The sequence below is a fragment of the Amphibalanus amphitrite genome, unplaced genomic scaffold (genome assembly GCF_019059575.1).
Source record: "Amphibalanus amphitrite isolate SeventyFive unplaced genomic scaffold, NRLGWU_Aamphi_draft 000510F_arrow, whole genome shotgun sequence".
In the NCBI taxonomy this organism is placed as follows: Eukaryota; Metazoa; Arthropoda; class Thecostraca; order Balanomorpha; family Balanidae; genus Amphibalanus; species Amphibalanus amphitrite.
The window spans coordinates 2,543-23,411 of record NW_024882004.1 but is presented as its reverse complement, the minus strand read 5'-3'; the positions used below and the strand labels follow the sequence as shown (position 1 = coordinate 23,411).

The 20,869-nt window shown below is 47.5% G+C and overlaps 1 protein-coding gene across 6 annotated transcripts in view; it reads right to left on the bottom strand.

Annotated features, from left to right (window-relative positions):
* The window catches only part of LOC122392984 (peroxidase-like), a 38,717-nt gene extending 18,098 nt beyond the window's left edge, over window positions 1–20,619 (bottom strand). Inside the window, exons 1-4 of one of the 6 annotated variants that reach the window (XM_043388393.1) lie at window positions 20,576–20,619; window positions 18,150–18,315; window positions 13,210–13,318; window positions 9,900–10,058 (exon numbers count right to left, since the gene is read on the bottom strand). In XM_043388393.1, coding sequence (XP_043244328.1) covers window positions 9,900–10,058; window positions 13,210–13,318; window positions 18,150–18,218 — 337 coding nt within the window. In that variant the 5' untranslated portion in view covers window positions 18,219–18,315; window positions 20,576–20,619. Of the gene's footprint in view, window positions 1–9,899; window positions 10,059–12,945; window positions 13,319–17,920; window positions 18,316–20,575 lie in introns of those variants that run through there. The other 5 variants (XM_043388394.1, XM_043388395.1, XM_043388391.1 and 2 more) reach the window with 5 other exon arrangements.
* Between the last annotated feature and the right edge of the window lie 250 nt (window positions 20,620–20,869).

The window sequence follows — 20,869 nt, the reverse complement described above, 5'->3', positions numbered from 1 at the left end:
ACACCGGAGCGAAGGCTCGTTACGAGCTTTGAGGGGGGTGTATACCATGTCGAAAAGGTACCGACCGATAAGTGCATTTGGAAGCATTAATTCCCTCGTATGTGTAGGGGGGTCGGATGAGCCCTCCATGGTTTTTCGCAAATAACTCGCGCAAAAAGCGGCCGATCGCGACGAAACGTACCCTCGAGTTGATCAGTTTTACACCTACTCTGAAAATTTCATGACCCTGACCCAAAAGACCTTTGACCTGTGACCTGATTCTCGAGACCATGTTCGGCCGGAATCGCGATTTGGCGTATGTTAGCTCACATTATCCGCGCGTTTCCAGTCTTTTTGTGATTGTAGACGTCCAAACATGTGAAATGATGTTCGTCCCATGCATCACGGTGGTTGTGAAGGTCGCCTGAAGGTCAGGTCAGGTCATTGACCTTTGATGACCTCGGTTCACTTTTTCGAGCATTACATGTTTCTAGGTTAGTTTTTCGGGCTGATTTCGAATTTAGCATCCATTTGAACGTTTACGAAGTAGTTTTAATGCCTTCGTAACATGCCGACGCCGTCAGTGGTAGTTGACACCTACTATGGATATTCGGTAGGACGCCTAATGGTTGATCTGACCTGACCTGACCCGATCTGGCCTAAATACATGACGAAATCATCTGTGATCAAAACTAGCATGATATTCGTGATCAGCACCCCGAAAAAACCGATAACAGCTTCACTTTACGCAGTTCTAGCAAGTCCCGATTTTCCCGAATTTTGGAACATTGACCTGACCTGGAAGGTCAACCAATGACCTAGGACCTTAAAATTGGGTATCATCGGCTTCCTCTCGTCACGGGCAACACCCTCGTTTTTTCCGCGAAGCTCTAGCTCGATCAGCTCCCCCCTCTCCCCCTACACATTAGAAGCTGGAAAACGCCGCACACATGCGAGGGTTAATATTGTCAATATTGACTACCGCAAAAAGTAAAAGCGGCCAACTTAGCCATTTTCGAAAGATATCAGGCAAAAAGATTTTGACAGTGGGTCATCGGCTCGGTGTGTGTTCAATCACATGCTCCATTTCCTTTTTTCTTCAGCACAAATGTAAGTTTTGAAGACCATCACAAAAGCAAATGCTTCGAAAGATGGATAGTGGGCAACATATCCTGAATTTGCCGTGCTGCATGGGAAGTAGTGTTGATGAGAAAAGGGGTTTTTGGTTCAGATTATTGTGGGTGCAGAATACATTGTCTGCACCCACTGGAGAAATATTGTGGGTGCAGCTGCACCCTTGCACCCATGGTTCCTACGCTTATGCCCAGCGGTACTAATGTGCCTCCAGCGTGGCACCGGCGCGCGGCGAACTCGCTTGCTGACAGCCTCCAGCAGCCGACGTGCTGGCTCCAGCAACCGCTGCGCCAGGGGTACATCTTTCAGCAGCTGCCGAGTCAGGGATCCAGGCCCACCCTTCATCATCTGCCACCGAAGACGTATGGACGTTGGATAGCATCGCCATTCGCCATCCGTGGCTCATTTTTAGGTTGCAGGGCGGGAAACATTTGAATACCGAAACATTTTTACAATGATTATCATGCATTAGCCATATTCGCAGAGGAAGGCTCCTTCCGAGTGACCAAGGACGAGGTAGACGAGTTGGCGGCCGTCTTACTCTGGTACCGTTACAGTTGAGACGATAATGCATCCCAGCACATCGGCGTTAGCATACTAATCGCCGTGCCTGTGCGGTGTGCAGGTGTCCCTGAAACGCTTCCCGGCACTGAGAGCTATATCGCAGGTCTTTCACTCAGCGGCTGCGACCAAAGCAGCGTGAACATGGCTCTGCGTTCCCATCTCGCCGGCCATTTCTGGCTCTTTCCATGATGAAATTTAATAATTAAATTTCGATTCATAAGCAAAGTAAGTCCCTGCTTCCAGCATTGTGCGTAAGGCTTTCACGGAATTAGGAGCAACTCGCATCGAGACCTGAGGCGAGTATGTCATTGGCAATGAGGACGAGCACGTGTCCGCTATCTTCGGTGATTGACTTCCAATCCAAATTCGAGATTTTCCCCGTCAGTCTGTGAGGGTGGACTATTTTCTTTCATTCTCTCTAAGGGCATCATTATCATTCACTATCATTCTCTCTAAGGGCATCATTATCATTCACTATCATTCTCTCTAAGGGCAGACTTGTGGCAGACTTTTGGGCAGACTGGCAGACTGGCAGACTTTTAGGGCAGACTTGTGGTGTGGCTCTCTAAGGGCCACAATATTTACGGACCGTGCGGCGTCTCATCATTACCTTACCTTACCTTCACAGTGATCGAGAGGGAAAAGGCCACTTGGCCTGGAGATCCCGTTCTCATCGAGCTCTAGGACTAGGACAGTCTGGGCTCTTATGGGTATGAGGACAGTCTCTTCGTCCTCAGTCTGCGGCTTGTGATTCACAGTCTGAGCGGAAAACCGAGATACATGTGCCTCGCTGAGCGTGAGCTCGTCGGAGGTAAAACAGCAATCCTGCATTGTGTGCCGCGCCCGGCTGCGGCCATCAGCTTAAGGACCGACGGCGCCGCGCTCGCACGCTATCGGACTCAGCCTGCTTTGCGGGTCATCCAGAAAATGAAAGCAGTTTTCACTGGCTGGAATGTTTCTGAAGGAGTTATCTTTTGCTATAAAATAGCTTCATTTGTGTACGGTTTGAAAACGGCCTCCGAAAAAGTTCGAAAGAGTTCGGGGATTCGCAGGTTTGCAAGGGCCAATGGTGATAGAAATAGCAGCATTACACAATCATGTGGAAATTGTGTTTGCTACGGTGGCGCTCAGAACCAATTGCAGTATTGGCGTTGACATCGCTTAGAATTAACCCTCGCCCTGGCAGGGGGGGTCGATGCGACCCCCCCCCCCTAAGGTTTTTCAAAGATAGCGTAAAAACGGCGGCGGGCAGCGCCGCCAAATTTGGCACAGCCTCTGGGGCAACCTTTTTACATATGACCTGAAAATGTCAGGTCTGGGTGACCTTGTGTCAGGTCACCAGGTCAGGAAAACCGGTACTAGGTCATGGTCAAATTTCAATTTTCTTTTTGCACCTGTCCAACTCACAGTTTTGGACTGATTTCCTTCAAACTTTCAGGATGTGCTAAGTTCACCAAGTTGTATAACATATAGTTCGGGTTTTTGAGGTCACTGACCTGAGGTCAGTTAGAGGTCATTACGTCGTAATGTTAAGCCTATGGGAAAATACTAAATTCGGAAAATACTGGAGATATCCACTTCGTTCTATCACTTTTGTGCTTTGAAACCACAGTACTTAACAGCAGGCCACTTGGTGCTTCTTTGTTTGGTGTACTTATCCATGGGTCAGGTCCAATGAGGTCAACGGAGGTCAAATAACGTTTTTGCCAATAACTTGGCACATAATGACGCTAGCTAGAGCTTAAAAAATGGTGTCATTGTGTTCCTGGTGATCAGTCGAATCGAATGATATGCGATATGATGCAATTTGGTTAACTTGAACTTAATTAGTTACTTAAAGTTTACTTAATAATTAAGAAAAACTTTAAGTACACTTAAGCAAGTTAAAAAGTATATCATTCGACGCGCCGTGACGTGCTGAGTTCACTGGTGCTTTTTTTTGCTCTATCTTAATTAGATCAAAAGTTATGAGCGAAAAACTTTTGACCTGTTTTTAGCGAAATTTTACATTCATACCCCCAAAAAAACCCTAAATATTGATCTAGAGAAACCAAATTTGCACAGGGGCGAGAACTCCAGGGGGCCCACCTAAATAGCAAATTTGGTGTTTCTAGGTGTCATAGGAGCCAATCGCGAGGTGGGGTCGCATCGACCCCCCTGCCAGGCCGTGTTATGAAAAATGCCCTGCCAGGGCGAGGGTTAATGTAACACCATGTCCTAATACATCTTGGTGATCGTAGTAATGATATGCCCGGTTCATTCGAGCTCATGGAAAATTTCCCTCGAAGAGCTGCATCGGGGCAATATCGCAAAGTTACCAACGTTGCGGCAATCCGTGGTGGTCATGCCATCATTTGTGGTTAGGCCGTAGCGAGACAATAGTCGCCTTGATCTAGTTACATGCCAAACCGTCCACCAGGCGTGTACTTGCATTCCGTGTGATGGACGCATGACGAAGGACGTTAAGCCATTATCTCGATTATACCAGTGGTTTTGTCGGGTCCACAGGGAATAAAGAAGCGGTCAGTATAGCTGTCATTCAAAGCAGTCGGAAACCGCAGCGAACCACATCTCTGGCCGGACGCTGCCGTGAGAACCAAATGACCATCGACCTTGAGCTACTCGTATTAACTCCACTCTGTAGTAGCCATTTGTCCGTAAACGGTGCACTTAATTATTTTCCTAGATAATTATGTTTCTAGATTGATTCCGGCGAGATTTTATGGTGTAATGGGAATGCACACGGGGCCGAACAGTGGCTCGGCCTGCCTGGTGCCAGGAGCCCGGCCCTGTGCGGTTGGCTGCGCGGTGTCGGTCCGACCGAGACGGGGGTTGCCCAACCTCAGCCATGGGTGGAACAGGGTGTGACTTACACACACTTCGGCAGCAGGTAATAGGCGATGGCCTGGCGACTGTGCTGCGAACAGCGCGGCGCGCCGGTGGGGTATTCGCCCGCCGGTTCAGGGTACCGCTGGAGGAGGGTTTATTACCGGCGGGCGGTGAGTGGGGGGCTGCGACCGCAACGGAAGCCGCCAGTCCGCCGACCTATAGACGGCTCCTGGAACGCCAACGGACTCTCAGCTCAGGGTCACGGGGTACCTATAGTCGTCTGCAATCTGCTCTGAGTCGTGGCAGCTGCAAATTGCATGGAGTCACGCCCCTAGGCCAGTCGCGTGCGTCGCGCACGAAGAATGGTGGCGCGACAACTGATCCCTGCGGCACGCTCTGCGAATGGTGGTCCGCAGCGCCGCCGGAGAGGGCAGCAGCGGCTGTGGGCGCCAGGTCGAGGTCATCACCTCTGCTGAGGGCGGGCGACAGACAGACCGGCCGCTGCCAGACAGGTCAAATGCTCTGGAAAGGTCTATGGCGAGCAATAGACCAACGTATCTAGAGATTATCTTTCTCAGGGCCGACAGGCGTGGTGGAATAAATTATAGTCGCATGACCCTGCACGTGTTCGATATTCCACATCACCTCCTGGTCTAGACACGCCTACTAGGCATTCGAGGGCCATTCAACATTGACTTATGAATATTGAAGTGATGTAAGCATGGCACCGTAGCTGTATAGTACGGGTTAGACTGTTCTTCCAAGTTCTATGTCATAATCTAATGAAAGAAAAGTGTGCATTAAGAGGAAAGTTTTTTTCAGAGAGCAAGCAGGAACTAGGTTATATTGCGGAGTATAATTTGAAATTGAAACATTAACCCGCGCACCGACGGGGGTCTGCGCCAACTTCGCACCGACGGGGGGGGGGGGCGGATGACCGCCCCCCCTGAGATCTCGAGAACGAAGCAAGATAGCGACAAGCGGTAAACGGCATCGGATATGCACGGACAAGGTCTACAATTTTTACTGAGGTCATTTTCAGGTCAGGTCAAAGATGACGTCACAGGGGTCGAAAAAGTCAAAATGGCGGCGCTAGATATGGAGATAGTTTTTCTCGAATAACTTTCGAATTAGTCAAGATAGGAACAAACTAAGGGCATCATCGTGATCCTCTCGTCAATCCGCATCGAATGATATATATGTTGACCTCGAAAGGTCAAGGTCAAAGGTTGACCTCAGGTCACGTGACCTCGAGGTCATCATGTATATCATTCGATGCGTCTTGACGAGCTGAACACAATGAGACCATCTGCGCGGCTGTATCTTGTTCCTGTACGGAGTTATTGGCAAAAAACCTTTGGTGACCTTTGCTGACGCCACATGACCTTACAGCTGCCCAACAGCAAAACAGACCTCAAGGTAGTGAAGGTTGATCGTATATGAAGTCATGTATGGTATATGGGGCCATTCCGACCCGTTTTAGTGGTAAAAACAGGGAGTTGATTTTTCCCCCATTGACTTATAATGGGGAGGTCGCGAAATTGACCTGACCTTAGGTCACCGATATCAAAATTCCGAGATAAACAAATTGTAGCTACTAATGACCTAATAACATCCTGCGACTTTCAAAGGCCTCCGACATCTACTGTAGCTCTGGCACGGTGACAAAGTTGCAAAAAAGTGACTTGAGGTTGGGTCATTCAAAGTGACCTGGTGACCTGACCTTAAAAGTTAGGAGGGTATAACTTGCACACCATGTGTAAAATTGATGAGAGAATAGTCGTACCAAATTTCGCGGCGCTACGCGCCGCGGTTTTCCCGCTATCCGCGAAAAACCTCAGGGGGGGCGGATATCCGCCCCCCCCCCCCGTCGGTGCGCGGGTTAAGTGGACAACGACACGAACAATTTTCGTGCATTCCTTCTTCCTGGATGGTTGTGGCGTAATGAAGAAGCATGATTCACGATGCCTACCATCAGTGTGCAAAGATACCAAGCAACGCATTGGTTCACAGGCATCTGTATACCGAGGTCTATGATTGGTTCAATACCAATTGGGCATCAACGCAATGCATATGAATGACGACATAACATTTAATTTAAACAATGTCGACAGTTTTAACGAGTGAGCGTGTGCATGCCGTAGGTTTCCTTCCAGTATCGCATGAGGCATAAATACACTAACCTAAAAACATGTTGCAAAAGCATCTAAGACCTAAGAATCTGGACGGCTTTCGGCTGTTATGCATGCACAAAACAGCCCAAATGTTAAGTCGACAGCTTATCAGCTTATCACATCTTAGTGTCCCAATCAGCTCAGGATGCAGTGGGGTCCGATCTGATGGCCGGGCGCCGTGAATGCGCTGCAGTGAGCGCCTCGCGCCGCTCTCTCAGCCCTCGGTTTCCGGCGCCGGGACCCTGGTGGTCCGGAACGGTGTCATTACCGGAGGATCGCTGCGCTCCGCGCTCAGTTTTCCTGTTTTGATCGCCGACCAGATAGCGGCCGCGCCGAGCTCCACCAGGGCGCGGCGAGACGGCCCGTTCGCCGAAACCACTGGCGGGAGGTGCCGTCTGCCCCGACAGCGTCTCCGCGCAGCAGCTCAGGGCGGCGGACAGCAGCGAGCAGTGTTCCACGCTGCGCGGTGTAATTGCCAATTTATCAGCCGATCGATCGCTACAACAAGGGCATATTGGGGCCAGACTGCACCATTGACGTCACGTTTTGGCAAAGAGACCCGAGGCGACCGACCCTGACCTGACGGGCTAAGAGCGCAGGCGGAGGTGCGCGACTGTTTAGGGGGAGGCGAGGGGCCGGAATGACCCAGATCCGGGCGACGCATGACGTCGTCGCGGTCGGCAGGTGGTCCCGGAACAGGGGCTCAGACACTGGCCCCACCCCGCCGCCCCGGACACTGCATAAACCACGGACTGCTGGAGCCCGCAACCAAGGCCGCGGCGTCAGACGGAGGGCCACTCCAGCGCGCGGGAAAACGCTCTAAATAGATGGGCTTCTAAATAGGAGCAGAGCTTCCGCGTCGGTAGCTCTCGTCTCGCCCTCTCTCAGACATGTCAGCGCTGCGAAGAGTTGTTACTTAGCGGAAAGGATGACTGGTACCCAGGGAGCCATGAACTCGTGTAAAGCTGTGAATGTAGGCGTGACAACAGCTAACAAGTCTTCTTCAAAGCACAAGGTCACATCAAGCAATCCTGCCCTCGAGTGAGCATACTCGGGTAACAATAATTTGGAACGGAGCTAAACCCATTACAAAGGCAGACTTTATGTTTATGCATCGACGACAAAAGCAGCCATCCGGCACAGTGAAAGTGTCTCATGGTTCTCGTGCAAATGCAATAGAGACGCTTGGCGAAACGCGACACCCGGCTCGATTCACTCCAGTGGCCCGGTGAAGACAGGCGCACACTGATCAGTTTCTCTTCTGACGTGCAGCTTTGATCCGCAACAGATGTTCGAAATGAGGAGCTTATGTAAAATCGGTCCTGCTCGCATTGAACAAATGTGGCTCGGTGATTGGTTGGGATTTATCTTGCAGTCTTATTGTATTGTGTTTAATGCGAACAGCCCACTCAAACTGAAACGGAGACTAGTGCCGCTTTACCGGCAGAACAGTGGGATGGTATATGTAACAGTCAATGTATAACCTTTGCATCTGAACAGCGGAGTCAAGTGGTGTTGCTTGCACAGAAACAGGTTCGAAGTGCCAGAATGGCTGGATGCAGAGGGCTGGCTGACACATGGCCTCCTTCACCAACGTAGATGCATTCAGTCACCGCTGGTTGGAGGTAAGAGCGTTGAACGCAACACCGACACCGTGTTGCGCAGGGCCATCAATGAAGCCATTCATCATTGGGCTGAATGGGCTGATCCATTGTCATCCCAATGATCAGAGCTCGGCTCTGCGAGACGCCTCCCTTTCCAGCGGCCACTAACTGCGCCAGTGTGACCGGCAGGTCAGCGGCGCAGCCCTGACCCGGCGCGCGCCGGGCCACTCTCCAATCGCCCGCATCTCGGTAAACGCATCGACAACGCAGCACCGGGCTGCGGAGCGCGACCTTCCATTTGTTAGCGGCCCCATGGCCATAAGCAGGCGGCACTGTCTGACGCGACGGCAGACCCACCGGTGACCTCCTGACCTCGGCCGGTCCCCGCCGTCGGCCGCGCTGGCGTCGGCGCCGGCAGCTAAGGGGGAGCGCCTCGCAGCCGTCCCAATGTCCCAAGGCTGCGTCTGTTCGGGAGGGGCGGCGACGAACGGCAGTCGTCGGCGGCGCGTCACAGACGACATTGTCCCTGACGCCGGGCTGGGAACCGTCCTGCACCAGCCGAGAGGTTCAAAGGCGCCGTCCCGCGGATCACGCGTCACCCGTGACCCGTCTGACCCCCCACTGACGCACGGTTCGTGGCTCGGCCGATCCGCGCCCTTTGTGCGCCTTCGACGAATGACGTCCAATTAGTGAGGTCATCCCGGTGTCACAGACGCGCTGCCGAGGCTCTATTGAAGACGGAAGCCGGCGTGAGTCAGCATCACACCTGACTACGGCGAAAAATCCAGACACTGCCGATCTCGACAATTATTTTGGACTTTTTTACCGTCTGCGACTGTGAAGGCTTTTTGGGGCTATCTGTGATGTAAGCTCCCTGACCACCTCACTATCAGGAACCGAACAAGGCGATTTTTCGACGGATGAAACATGTCTTCTACAAATATGGACTTCCGCCTTTGCTATCGAAGTAAATCAATGTAGTCCCTACTAAACTGCCAAAAGCGCGTACATACATGGAATGGGACATATTGGACTACAAGCAGATAACGAGAGGAAAAGCGTCACTTTCATATAAAGTGGTTCATAGTGGAAAGAAATCAGGCCGTAGCTGGGACATCCCGCATAACTATTAGGCCGTAGAATCTAAATCCGATCTGGTTTCGGAGACAATGCTCATACAGATAGCCTGAATAGGAATCGGTTTGTCTAAATGTACAAAGGTAATCGATACGTTTTGACTGAAGTACAAGTGAGAGGAGATACAGAAACGCCACAGTTTTAGTTGCCTTCGATTTACGAGCTAAAAAATCAAAAGCACGATTTTGTTACTAACGATATCCTTGTATCTAATTCCGGTTTGGCAGTGATTAGGTACTGAACATGAGATGCCAGAAACATATCATACAAAACAAAAGAAAACAATCACTATAACTAATAACTACGGATTATATGTGCTGAAATATCTGACTAAAGCGTCCACCTACAATCTACATCCCTCCACCAGGCATGCGTAGCGCGGTCCGCTACCGGACGCGCAGGGGGTGGGGGGGGGGGCGCTCACTGACCCTCTACCGTCCCCCACTATCCCCGGAGGCGGCGCCCGCGCGGGACCCACCTTGGACGGGGTCGCGGCGGCAGCAGAGGCCCGTCGAGCCGTCGCCCAGGTCGCAGACGGCAGCCGTCGTCTTGGGGCTGGTGCCGGAGACAATGCCCGAGCAGAACACCAGCGGCGAGCACTCGCCGCTGCTGCACTGCGCCGCCGGCGAGCCGCGGTCTGAAATCCACCGTCCGCGCGGCCGGCCGTTCTCATACTCTGACACTACGCACACTACCGACGCTACACTACACATACTGCAGGCGCCACACTACATACTACCGGTACTACACTACAGGTACGACACTACAGACACAGCGGACCCCAGCCCCGCAGTCGGCACAGCGGTGACCGAGGAGCTGTGGTCTGCCGGTAGGACAGCGACTACGGACAACGCCACAGCTCGATAGGTATGCCTATACCTGCTACATAACCACTTACTGACTAAAGACACCGTGGGCTGACTGGCAGACAGACACTGTGCACATCAACGGCAAAACATCTTCGTAACTCGCATTTCTATCAGTGAGAAGTATAATATAATAACGGAGATTAATAACGGAGATACTTTGCTGTAACTATGTAACTTAATTCAATAGATTTGCCACTATACTGGAGAATAAGATGAAAAATTTACAGCCCATCGCATCATCCCAATCAGAAATCAAGTTGAAAAGGTTTTACTCACAGCGTTGCAGCGATTCATTCCAACAGGGGTTCAAAATATCGGGACAAGATCGAGGCAAGACAGTGGATGGAAGTGTTAGTTAGGGGGAATATGACACAGAAAAGCGAAGAGACGATAAGCTATGTACGGTAGGAAGCATAGCCACATTTACAACAGAAAAGGAGTGGTGGGTGCTTAATTACAACGTTTACGATATACAGGTGGGGTCGTATAAACAGCAAACACAGAGCGAAAAGCCAATCACTATCAGAAGCTGATGACAGCAAATGCAAGATACGTCTGAACTTATTTGATTTATAGTGTGCAACAAAATGCCGAGACGTTCGATCAATTACGATGACTATCACAGTTTTAAAATGATTGGTTGCATGCATTTATTGATTTTAACAATGGAGGCCACAGGCAGAAAGAAGCCATGATGCAAAAAATGTATGTTTTATAATTTATTGCAATTGATCTAAGTCATAATGGTGCAAGTTTTCGTCTTTTTGTTGTATTGACTTGCACAATATTTTAGTTTCTTATGGTCTTTTTCCTGTATACGTGATAATTTTAAGTGTCAATTACCTATATCATAACAATTTTTGATCTTTTTCTTTTGCTGCACATCATAAATCAATAGCAGTCAGCATATTTCCACGTATACAAAGCTGAAGCATGTACAACAACAAAAAAACCGGCAAACAAACTTCGCACTTAATTCATTTTAAAACGCTGAACCATTCGCAGTTCGGACCAAAATCACTAAATCTTCAGGCGATGCATAGAGAGAATAAAAGAACAACCAAAACTAGTCTGCTAGAATTTGGAATCTAGTGATGAGATGAAAAAGTGCAAAGTTTGTTTAGCGTCGACTATATTTATAGCATGCATACAAGAAGAGAATAGTAAGATAAAGGAGCCCCGCTCGAGTTGCAAGTGTTATGGTGCATATCATTGATGCGAAAGAAAGTTGTATATTTTCGTGTACTTTTTAGTGCAGTTATGCACTAAATAAGTGCAGCTATGCACCTGCTTTTTGTAGCAATGAATTTGAAATATTTTACAAAGAAAAGCAGTTGCATTATTTACTCGTGTCGCGCGGAGCTTTGATGGTGGGATTTATGTGCTATCCTATCATCAGTGATGTGTCCCCGAATATGGAGCCTCAAAGTAGCGCAGCAGTTGATCGTGTCTAAATTTGTCTCCCGCTGTCCTGTTTGGTCCAGTTTCGTGTATGACCGTCGGCTGGGTCGGAGCGAATCCAGAGCCCTTCCCCGGCGTCTGATGCCGTATTTGGCGCGGACACAGGCTCGCGGCCTGACACGCCGCGTGACCTGGCCCGGCCCACGGAACCCCACGGGTGACAGAAAGCCCGTGTCCCCCCGCTGGCGCCCGCGGTGTGCCACCCGTGTATGGGGCAGTGAGGCACCATAGTGGTGCCCTGTGACTGAGCGCTGCCCTGTGACTGAGCGCTGCCACGAGGGGCTGCGCCGCACCATATGCCACACTGTGGCCGGTGGACCGACCGGGGACGGTCACGACCCGGCCGTATTTCCATGTCGTGTCTGCGGAGCGCGCCAGCGGCACAGGTGATGACTCACGAACGCCCCGTGTCCAGCATTTACGGCTGCTGAAACACCGGCTGAATGGGGTGATGCATGGCCCGTGCCTACTGCCTGGATACTGCGCATTGCCTCAACGGTAATATATAATACTGAACGAGGCCGGTGTAAATAAATTTTCAAGACCGAGGTCCTTACTGGATTTTTGAACGAGGCCGAAGGCCGAGTTCAAAAATCAGTAAGGACTGAGGTCTTGAAAATTTATCACCGGCCGAGTTTGGTATGTATTTTACTGTATGCCAACGATAAATTTATGTTCTGGACCGAAGCTCTTAGCCGACTTAGGAACGAGACCATCCCAAAATGTTGGCTTAAGTGCAAACTGGTAATGCATTTTTGACCGTGGTCAATTTGCTTACACCAGTTATTACCACACCCCTCCGGCTAATGTATTTGAATAGGCCAGGCATACAGTAATTTGACAATGTGCACACCGTAAAACCATATACGTGGGTCCTTGACCGGGTTGATCGCACGTTTTGGTGTCAAGTCTCAAGGCTGGCGGCAAATATTCAGTGTTGAGTGCAGCGCCGTCTCGCTCCTGTTGGTACGCGGCCTTGTAGCTCGGTCAGGACATGCCGACTCACTGTTGAGTCCGACTCACTGGTGTGCCCGACTCACCCACACAGAGTGACGCGCGTGGAGAGACAAGACTGGATTATAGCCCTTATGCTTTGTTGATTGATGCAGGCTTATGCGCGGTGTTGAGTGTGAAGTATTTTGTGTTGTCGGAACTCGAGCGGGGCGACAGGACAGCAGAAGAAGCGTCACTTACATGGCGTGCCATAGCTAGCCTCGGCGGGCGCGTACGCCACCACCGGCTGGTGGGCGATCTTTACACCGTACTCGTAGCCGGCTGGCGGGCTCTCCGGCTGCGGGTAGCCGACGACGGGCCGCGCGTACGCCGCCGGCCCGTACGGCACACGCAGCGCGCTGCTGAAGCTGTTCCAAGCGTAGTCGACATACGGGTTAGCGGTGGCGGAATAGCCGGGCGCGGCGCCCAGGTTAAAGCTGCCGTGCGACACGGCGTACGGGGTACCTCGGGTGTGCGGGCTCGGACTGCTGAACGCGCTGCCGCCGAACACAATCTGACGCTTCTCGCGTTTGGGTTCCTCCTCGGCGGCGGCTGCCAGCGCCACCAGCACTGCCTGTCGACCGGGCGGGAGAGGGAGGGTCAGGGGTCACTGTAGGGACGACAGAGGTCAGGTCAGGACCACCAGCACTGCCTGTCGACCGGGCGGGAGAGGCCGGGTCAGGGGTCACTGTAAGGACGACAGAGGAGGTCAGGGTAGGACTACCAGCACTGCCTGTCGATCCGAGCGGGGAGAAGTCGGGTCAGGGGTCACTGTAAGACAATAAAGGGGGCCAGGGTCAGGGCAGGACACTGTCTATTGACCCACGAGGAGGGGATTTAGAGGTCACTGTGGGACGGAAGAAGGTGCCAAGGTCAATACAGCACAGCAAAGGTCGATGCTCACGGCATGACGACGTCACTGCACACCAGCTGAGAGGTAATGCCAGCGGCTAGAAATGCTATGTGATATGCGACTGCCATAAGAAGCTCTTAGAACCGGAGCAACTGTCCAGCGCGATAAAAGCGTTCACGGCCAGCTTAACTTCACAGTAAAACTGTTCTGTTTGGATTGACAGGACTGTGGACGCCACCAGTCACCAGTCAAAATGGCACAGTCAGGGGGAGGAGGTCAGCATGGCTGAGCTCTTGTGGTATGAGCTCTTAGCTCATAGACGCATCGCAATATATATCAGTGAAGCAGCAATCTGAATCTCAAAGTGTTATTTTTCTTTGGATAGTTATAAAATACGCACAACACACGGTATAAAATAATACTACATATATACATATGCGTGGGAAATAAATAGCATGAAACATCAATTTGAGTCTAATATAGCAAAACGCACCTGTATCGTCTACGTAAGGCAGATGCAAAAAGAACAAGCATCGAAAGAAGCTAAGCTAAGACATAATTTATCCGACACACGTAAACATGTCGGAAAACATAAAGAATCGTGCATAAATAAAGAACCGTTGTTGGGATTAAATTTTGGGTTGAGAAGTGCAAGTCATGGTGAAAGCGGTGGGCTAGAAAACAAAAAGATCCCGTTCTCAACGATCACTCCGCGTGACGGTCAAGCTAATTGCCATTCGTGTTATATTATCCGTGAATAGTCTTGCATTTGTCTTAAATCCATTACACCATTTAAAAAAATAGGACAACCGACTTTTTAAACTCCAAAGGAGTATTAATGCACTACAATCATTAATATTGTAGTAAATATCATTTTGTTAAACAGTTTACAATGAGTTAAGGTATTTTTCGACTCGATGTAAATGAAATACATGTCATTAAAATACGTAACACAAGACAGCATGATATGCGTTTGTGAGCTTTTCAGCTAGTCTCGTCGTTTTTCTCAATCTTTCATCATAGCAATTGTAAATGTACCTAAATGTCATAAATGCCAAAAAGTGCCTGATCTAGGTACACACATATAAGGCTCGAGTTTCGTTTCTATAATTAAAAAGAAATATGGGCGCATAAGCACTCAAGTCAGAGCACTAAAATACAAAAGTATAATTTACAGGAAAAAGTTGCAGATGAACTCCTATAGCAAAAATTAATAAGTTGCTAATACACAGCTTGAACGGTCATAAAAAAGCTGTATTATTAGAACTTTTCAAATCAAAATTCGAAACAGTATTTAGCGAATTGAATGCATGATACAAGGTTGACGTTTAGTTTTGATGTTTGATAGGTAATTGAATAGTAACAATTGGCATATTTATAAAAAGCAAACGTTTCAGGATCTCATTGCATTAAAAGGAAACTGAACTTAATAACTACAGCATAAATTAAAGCTCGCCAATATGTGCTCACCAAAATCAGGCGGAACGCATCAGTTGAATTATTAGTCAATGAGAACATAATAACTTCATTTCCTATATTCTTACTTCACAGATTATCAGACGCTTCACCCTCGCCATGGATGATATAACACTGGATTGGTGTCTCGTGGAAATTAACATTGGGATCCGCGACATTGGGATCAGGCCTGCCATCTAGCGAGAGAATTATCGTAAGTTAGGAGCAAGCCAGGTGAACGCCATCTCTCAGCATTATGACACACGTAGGTGTGGTGTGTTAGTTGGCTTAAAGTGCATATTCCCAAGAGTTGGAGGTAATCTTACTGGACCTGAGACGACAAAAAATGTATTAAATGCTTGAAAGCCAAAAACGTCAAGCAGCTTTAGGTAATAACGAAAATAAAATGCGTAAGACGGTGTGTATTGAAACGCCCAGTCCCATTGGCTTGTACGACCTTTTATATGGCCATTTACTCACAATGGTACAGCAGTTTGACAAATATGTCATACATATTTGGTAGGCTTATTCCTTCTCCTCCGAATTTCCGGCCCGATTTTCTTCATCTTAGTTAATGTTACGGCACATGCAACGTGCCAACTTAGGGGTGTCGAAATTGTTCCACATAAAGTAACTCCGCAATGGCTGGGCCCATTACAGTATAACTTCGTCAATAGTTAGGCACCCAGTGGCCAATGCATTTCCATGTGTCACTGTGGGGGTGCTACTGCACGTGCGCACGTGCGGGATGCCGCTTCCATAGCTCAAGAACGGTTGGGCGGATAACACTCAAAGTTGGTACATACACAAATGTCACATCGATGCTCGCACTGCATTGATCAATGCTTACATTGGTGCAGAATCATTAGGAAAACGATGAAATGAGATGCGTGGTGTTTATGCCTTTCTGTTCCAGCAGCTGATTGATCCGCAACAGGAAAGATCCTTGTTTGTGAAGGTTTCGTCTCCCTTTTCCATTCCTTGTTTAAAATAACATTAACAAACAATGTACGAAGAAGATCACACACCAAAGTTGTTTTAGGCGGCTATCTTGGGCCAGGGATGCGGAGTTGTAGTCAGAGCCAGCGTTTCTGTTCGGACTCGGAGTCGGTTGATTTTTAAAAGCTGTAGTCGCCGTATGAGTCGAACGTCACCGAAAAATCATCGACTCCACAGACTTACCAGGGCTGCAGAGTCGGAGTCAGAGTCGGAGTCTGTGTGAATCGACAGTTCTGCCCGGAGGAGTCGGAGTCGATATTTGGATACCGGAATCGGAGTTGGAGCCAAAGTCACTGAAATTTCATCGACTACGCAGCACTGGTTGGGTCCTTTTCATAGAGCGTCTTGAATGACATATTGAGCGGCAATGACGTTAGCAATTCCGTTTAACTTTTTCATTAGACTTATAGATAGTACTTACGTTCGTTTTGTTCTTTGATCGGACAATTTGTTTGATTTAGGCCAAGTACCTTAAGACTCATGTGAAAAATAGCGAAAACGACACGTGCTGGCGAGGTCTCCAATAACTCCCTGTTTCACTATTTAATGAAGAAATAACATGTAACTGCTTATCTTATTACTGACCCTGCATATAAATCTATAAATTTCTTCGCTTTTACTGACATATAAAGACATAACCTTTTGAAAAATTGCACAACAAGCCTGCTACTACACCACACTCCCGTGTGTCACAATGCTAATCAGCGGCGTTCACTCGGCTTGCTCCTAACTTACGATAATTCTCCCGCTAGATGGCAGGCCTGAGCTCAATGTCGCCAAAAACTGCGAAGACACCAATCCATTATTACCTCATCCATGCCCTCGCCAAACAATATTTTCGTATCAGCTACGGCTAGCCTAATGGCGCACATCAGATTCAGTTGTTATAGTTGGCCACGGTCATTTTCGTGTTTTTGATAGTTGGCTGCGGTTGAAATTTTAAATAAATGCTGAGCTAAATGAGAAATAAACGTAAGCCACAGTTACAAATTACAATATTCTGGACCTTGTCTTTACTCGTGCCCTACACCATGAACGATACAATCAGAAAATGGATTTTCGAGTAAAAAGCGAAAGATAATAAGTGGCTGCATGCTTAAATTCTGCTACTTAGACTGTTGAGCTTTTTAGCTTGGTTTTCGATGCAAAATTGTAAATACTTGCAGGATGTGTAGCAAATTTACCGCGCATCATTCGGACTGAAAGATGCTTGCATGGGTTTATCCCACGGAAAACTGATGTTTCCTGGTTGACAGTTAGTGCCTAAAAATGTCATATTGAATTAAGAATTAAACGGGAAGGTAAAGTAGGCGGAAGCGCTGTTTAACGTTGAGGAAATGTAGCTTTCATCGCTGTATTATATCGCGCCGATTTGTCAGGCCATGACAGTCTCACAGGTCTTTGAGCAGCAGGTCAACTTTTCGTATGACCACTGAAAAAGTGTCTATGAAAGATGCAAAAAAGCTTTTCATTAATTCAAACTTGATTTGCAGCAAGCCAGCATATAGTCAATGATAAACGGTAGACTGCGTAGTGGACACCAAAAACCGCTTAGAAATACCTACTGCTTCGCAGCCTGCCAGAGCTCATTGCTTATGCAAAAAAATGTCAGTTGCAAGGTCGGATGAGTCGAAATCCGTTAACGCCGTTCCCAGCATATCTATTGGAAATGGGATATTAGCGGGCTGTTGACTCAATTAGGAGCCAGCTATCAAAAACCAAATGCATAGAGCAACATTTTGATGGGGCGTCGCTCACACCATTGTGATTGCCCTGTCACAAGATTCGCTCTCCTTTGCCGCAGCAGCAGGTATCAGCCTAACTGACTGGCGCAAACCAGTGAACCTCAGTTCGGTGTTTGGTACTTACCACAGCGAGTATCCTCATGCTGGCGGAGGTGTGGAGAGCGCAGGGAGCACGTGCCACCCGGTCCGAGCGGCGGGTCGGAATGAAGCCGGTCGCAGCGCGAGCCACCAGCGCACCAGGGGAATTCCGACCCGCGGCTGGTCACCGGCCGGGCCTGCAGGGCTGCGCGGCCGCCCACCGCCGCGCCGCCCACCCCGGCAACTTGGCACGCTCTTAACTTGGCGATACTTACCCACTCACTGGTGGGGACGGCAAATGAGTCCGGCTGCCAGTGGGGCCCAGATTTGTCGGATGAAGGCATACAGAGGCCGAAGATGCGATCTTGATGCCGAATGACTTAAGTGGATGGTGAGCGAGCTACGACGATCGAATCGTTCTTTTGAAATCCGAGAAGGTCTCTGTTGAAAAGAAGCTTATGCAGATTACTAGGTTTTCTACATTGATCTATTTTACATATTACCTACTGGGAAAACGGTGCTAGGGAGAAATGTTGGATACGGGAGTCGGGAGACTTCTCTCACTCATGCATAGAAACCAAGTTAACTTTAATTCTTATTCATTAAAAATGCAAATCATTCAGACTGGTTTTTGATTCACCTTTTTTGGATCGATTCAATCATTGATTCATTTGATTTTTGTTTGATTCAATCACCGTTTGATTCCTTCAAAAAAATTGGTGAATCAATTCCTTTTGATTCAGAGAATCAAAAAACAATAAAAGGAATGATTCACGTTTGATTCAGCCAATTTTTTTTTGAATGATTCTTTTTTGATTCAATTAAAAAAATAAAATATACAAAATATCAGGGATAGTATTGTATTTGTTGTGTTCTTTTTGTTGTCATGTAATGGCAGTAGTGTTAACATTTGTTGATAATGAACTATGTTCGTTCACTTCAATTTTTTTAAAGTTCATGAATCATTAATTTTTTTGATTCAATCAACCCTGATTCCCAATGCGTTTGATTCAATCATGGCTTGTGAATCAAACAATCCTGACGGTGAATCAAACATTTTTGATTCAACAAATTTTGTTTGATTCAATCCAATCGATTCAATCACAGATGAATCAAACACCAGTCTGAAATCATTACTGTTCTTTTTTTTGCCAGAATGGAGCCTATTAATCCGCGCCCTGCTGCGGGGGTGGGTTTGAACACCCCCTTTGTGGTTTTTCGCAAATATCTCAAAAACGGCGGCACGGAGCGCCGCCGTTTTTCATACGTCTTTTCTGCACATGTACAATTTTCAGACCTAGTTCACCTAAGGTCAGGTTGCCAGGTTACGTCAAGTGACATCACTACATGAACAGTTTCACTGTCTGCCATAGCTATATCGAGTGACCGACCGCTTTGAAACTTTTAGCGATTGATAGAAACAGCAGTTTGTACAAAATGTATATCTCAGAATTTCGATATCGGTGACCTAGGGTCAGATCAATTTTGCGACCTCTCTATCCTATGTCAATGAGAGAAAATTGACTTCAAAAAAGGTTCCTGTTTTGGACGAAAGCCATTATAAACACTCTCAAGTCTCAAACACTGATTTACAAGTAACTTTGACACACTGAACATGAAAATGGCACCCATGACCCCTTTTATGCCCCGGGGTCATCTCAGGTCACGAATGGTAGCTGACAGTTTTTCGCAAATAACTATTGATAGAGGCATGCTAGAGCGAAGAAAACACCTTAGATCATCATCATCATCATCATCATCATATATTTTTTGCGTCACATGGGAAGTAAGTAAGAAATAGAAAACATCAGAAATCAGTGACACAAAGGATCGGTGCAGAAGCCTACCGGCTTAAATTAAAGCACCTTTCCTGAAAAAAAAAAACGAACGAAGCTGAAGTCGAGCTTGAACAAAACATACAGCACATACAACAGAAAGGAAAGAACACCACCGGATGTGTTAATGATGGATGTTATTACTAGTGATGTCAATTTCAGAAATTTTGGAAACCAATACCAAACCGATACCGACCAAAATCACTGAGAGTATACCAAAACCGAACCGATTTTCAGAAATAGGGTGAAATACCGACTACGTACCGAATTCAGGGAATCATCAAACAAATGCTTCAAACTTTCTCAAAACAAATGATAAGCATTGAAAGGTAATACTTTGAAATAAGGCAACAAAAAGTCAGGAAATCTCTAAATTATTTGCAATGCAAAAAAAATAACTGTATTGTGTAACTATTACAAATATTCAGGTCAGTTACTTAACTGGGATGTGGATTCAAGTCATCTGCATGAGGTGATAGGACAAGAACTTTTACCCTGAATCTCATCCATGCCTGAACCATAAAACGTCCTTTCCATTAAAGTCATTCAATTTGAGTCCAGTCAAGACAGGGTTACGTGTGTTATCATGATCCAAAAATGGTAACCAAATGACAGTGATGGGCTGGGCTACACCATTAATGTAAACGAAATCCATTATACCTACAGTTCAACTCAAGTGGCGATGGTGACGATAGTGACGCAGCCAATTTTTCATCATAAACAAACGTTTAACACAACAAATCTTGATAAATAATTACTTACGAGGCACACTGATAGATAGCAGACACCACTGTAATGATATCGCGATGAAAGCTAAGTGAAATGTACATAATTTTACAGAATCATTAACACGTGTCACGTCGCACCTCTTCCACAATGGCAGCCTTGCAGGCGGCGGCCATTTGCATTTAGTTACGAAACGAACGGAACTGAATAAAATAAAGTTTTCCTTTTTTTACACTTCGTACACTTAATTTAAAAATATGATGTTCATATTTTGGTATATTAAAATTAATTCAAGAAAGATTGTAGGCCGCTATTGCTAAAAAATGAAGAACCAGAAAAACAAATTTGCTCAATTATTTTCAATTATATAGTTATAGAGCTACATCGGGTTTTGGCGCAGCTGCGACATTTAAAAGTTCTTACATGTGTTCAGT